General features: G+C 65.2%; 1 protein-coding gene across 1 annotated transcript in view; it reads left to right on the top strand.

Annotated features, from left to right (window-relative positions):
- Positions 1–1,658: 1,658 nt before the first annotated feature.
- LOC104386159 (cytochrome P450 2G1-like) overlaps positions 1,659–3,240 on the top strand; it is a 3,784-nt gene continuing 2,202 nt past the window's right edge. Inside the window, exons 1-4 of the mRNA XM_009994703.1 lie at positions 1,659–1,832; positions 2,042–2,201; positions 2,441–2,590; positions 2,663–2,823. Of these exons, the coding sequence (XP_009993005.1) occupies positions 1,659–1,832; positions 2,042–2,201; positions 2,441–2,590; positions 2,663–2,823 (645 nt within the window). The remainder of the gene's footprint in view (positions 1,833–2,041; positions 2,202–2,440; positions 2,591–2,662; positions 2,824–3,240) is intronic.

Below are 3,240 nucleotides of genomic sequence, written 5' to 3' on the forward strand. Positions count from 1 at the left end.
GGGCGAGATGGGGAGAGAGGGGGAGGGGGAGCCTGGAACGGGACTGGAATCGGGAGGAATGGAATGAGTGGGACCGTGAAACGGGACTGGTGAAGCTGGAACGGGACTGGGAGGGACCCCGAAACGAGTGCTGAACTGGGACCAGGGGACACCAAACTGGGATTGTGAGGGTGCTGAACAGGGACCGGGGAACCTCAAACTGGGACCTGGGTGTGGGGCTGAACTAGGACCAGGGGACCCAAGGGTGTCCGAAGGTGGGGGTGGTGTTTGAAGCCCCCAATACCCAGTGCTCCCCCAGCACACAGTTTGAGCCCCAGTGAAGAAACGGGACTGGAGACAGGGACTGCGCTGGGGACCCGGGATGGGGACTGGGACACGAGGTGGGGAGAGGAGATGGGGACACACGGTCAGTGTTGGGGACAGGGCTGAGGCTGGGGCGTCCCGGACCCCCCCAAGGTGGGTGTCCGTGTCCCTCGGTGCAGTGACATCATTGTCCCATCCCCTTTCCCTGCTCCCCGCTGGGAACCAGGCGCGTTCCCGGTGACGCAACCGGCTCGGGACCGAAGGGGCAGGATCGGGGACAGCACCCCCACCATCCCCCCCACCCAACACCGCCACCACCAGGACGGGGGACAGTGGGGGTTTGGTGGGCACGAGTGCCCCTCAGCCTTGACCCCGCCCCCCCCCCCCCGACACTCTCCCTGCACCCCAAGGATCTATGGCTGTGGGGTGGTGTGGGGTGCTGTGGGGTGCTGTGGGGTGCTGTGGGGTGCTGTGGGGTGCTGTGGGGTGCTGTGGGGTGCTGTGGGGTTGTCCAGCACCGCTCATGGCCGGGTGCGGTGCTGGACGCGGTGACAGTGACGGTGACGCCAGCCTTGGCGTGGCCCTGGCTGACATCAAACCTGCAGCACAGCCAACACAGCTGCGTCTGGGTGGTGGGGGCCTGGGCGGGTGCACTCAGACCCCTGCAGCCATGTGGGGCAGCCAGGACAGAGCCCTGTGCCATCCTGTGCCGTGCCGTGCCGTGCCACTTCGTGCCGTGCTATGCTTCACCCATGTGCACACCAGAAAAATGGGGACAAGCACCAGCAGGTGCACCAGGGCATAGGAACATGCACAGTGAGGGGACACCAGCAGCACATGGGGCTATGCACAGGGACATGCCAGCACATGGGGCTATGCACAGGGACACCCGCCACACACAGGACCATGCACGGGGACATGGGGGTATGTGCCAGTGCACGGGGCTGTGCACGTGTGGGGGTGGCTGCGTTGTTTGCACACTGGGAGCTGCTGCAGGTCTGATCACCACTTGCTCCACGTGCAAGGATGATTGTGCAACACCTGACGGAGGTGACTGCTGAGGGGGGGGGAGTGGGAGTGTGGGAAATGCACCAAGGCATAAGGACATGGGAACAAGCATGGGGCCATGCACCAGGGCACGGGACCACGCATGGGGCCATGCACCAGGGCACGGGGCCATGCATGGGTACATAGGGTCAGACTTGTGGCCACCACCCAGGGCAGTGTCAGCAGCGGTGACAGTGGCAGGGACAGTAGCAGTATCCAGGCATGCTAGGACAGGCTGGGCAAGGTCCGTTGTGCAACCGCAGTGCATAAATAGCCGTGGGGGTGCCAGCTGCTGCCACTGCCCCTCCATGGAGCCTGGGACGACCCTGATGTTACTGCTCCTCGGCCTCTTTCTCCTCTTCCTCATCCTCCCCCGGCGTGGGGCAACCCCTGCCCCGCAGCCTCCTGGTCCCCTCGCCCTGCCCCTCCTGGGAAACCTCCTGCAGATCTCCCCATTCCACACTCTCCAGTCCCTGCTTAAGGTGAGGAGGGGGCACCAGCAGAGGGTGGCAGGGCAGGGGAGCACTCACCTGGTCCCGTTGCAGACGGGCCAGAAGGTCAGTTGGGAGGGGAAGACGGGGTTGGGGGGAGGATCCAGGTGGGTGCCCCCCACCCCATCACAGCTGGGCCAGAAGGTGAGTTGTGGGGTGGGTGTGGGTGGGTGCCTTCACCCACCCCCTGCTCCCCGCAGCTGAGCCGCACCTACGGCCCGGTGTTCCGGGTGTTCCTGGGGTCCCGGCCAGTGCTGGTGCTGGAGGGCTCCGCCGTGCGCGAGGCGCTGGTGGACAACGCCGAGGCGTTCGCGGGGCGCGGCCGGATGCCCACAGTGGAGAAGACGTTCCACGGGCACGGTGAGGGGACCCCCGGGGAAGGGACTCTCCTGCACTTGCCCTCTGGGCGCTCGGCCCCTGTCCTGTGGGTGCTCGTCCCCCTCCCATTGCTGGGTGCCTCCTCCCCATGGGGTGCCCTCCATCCTGTGCTAGGTGCCCCTACCCCAGGGTGCCCACCCCCCGTCCCCATGGCGTGCCCACCCTCAGGGTTCTGACCCCCCCCACTGGATGCTGATTCACCCTCCCGGGTGCCTCCCCAGGAGTGGTTTTCGCTAACGGGGATCGCTGGCGCCAGCTCCGCCGCTTCTCCCTGACGGTGCTGCGGGATTTCGGGATGGGCCGGAAGAGCCTGGAAGGTCGGATCCAGGAGGAGGCACAGATGCTGCTGCAGGAGCTGCGCAAAACCAAAGGTGCTGGGGGGTAGTGAGGGAGGGTCAGGGTAGTCCCACCCATGGGTGCTGACCCCTCCTGACCCCCTGCAGGGAAGCCCTTTGACCCCACATACCATTTGAGCTCCGCTGTCTCCAACATAATCTGTTCCATCGTCTTTGGGAACCGCTTTGATTACCAGGATCAGGAATTCCTGGAGCTGCTGCAGATCATGAATAAGAGTTTCCGCGAGATCAGCAGCACCTGGTCACAGGTGGGAACATGGGGACAGGGCTGGGGACACAGGATGGGGACAGGGACAGTGCTGGGGGTATGAGGTGGGGTTAAGGATAGTGATGAGGACATGGGGTTGGGACAGACACAGTTGTGGTGATGTGGGGTGCAGGCATGGGGTGGGGACAGGGACAGTATGGGGGCCCACGCTGGGGCTGGGGCAGTGACACGGGGTAGGGGCTGGGAGGGTGGGGTGAGTGGGGGACTTGGGGGGGTCTGACAGCACCTCTCACTCCCCCACGCAGATTTACGACATGGCAGAGTCGGTGCTGTGGCCCCTGCCCGGCCCCCACCAGCGCATCCCGAGGCTCCTGGGCAAGATGCGGGAATTCATCGCCCGGAGGGTGAAGAGCAATGCCCGGAGCCTGGAGCCAGAGCAGCCCCGCGACTTCATAGA

This window comes from Chaetura pelagica, unplaced genomic scaffold (genome assembly GCF_000747805.2).
Source record: "Chaetura pelagica isolate M959 unplaced genomic scaffold, ChaPel_1.0 scaffold2953, whole genome shotgun sequence".
NCBI lineage: Eukaryota > Metazoa > Chordata > Aves > Apodiformes > Apodidae > Chaetura > Chaetura pelagica.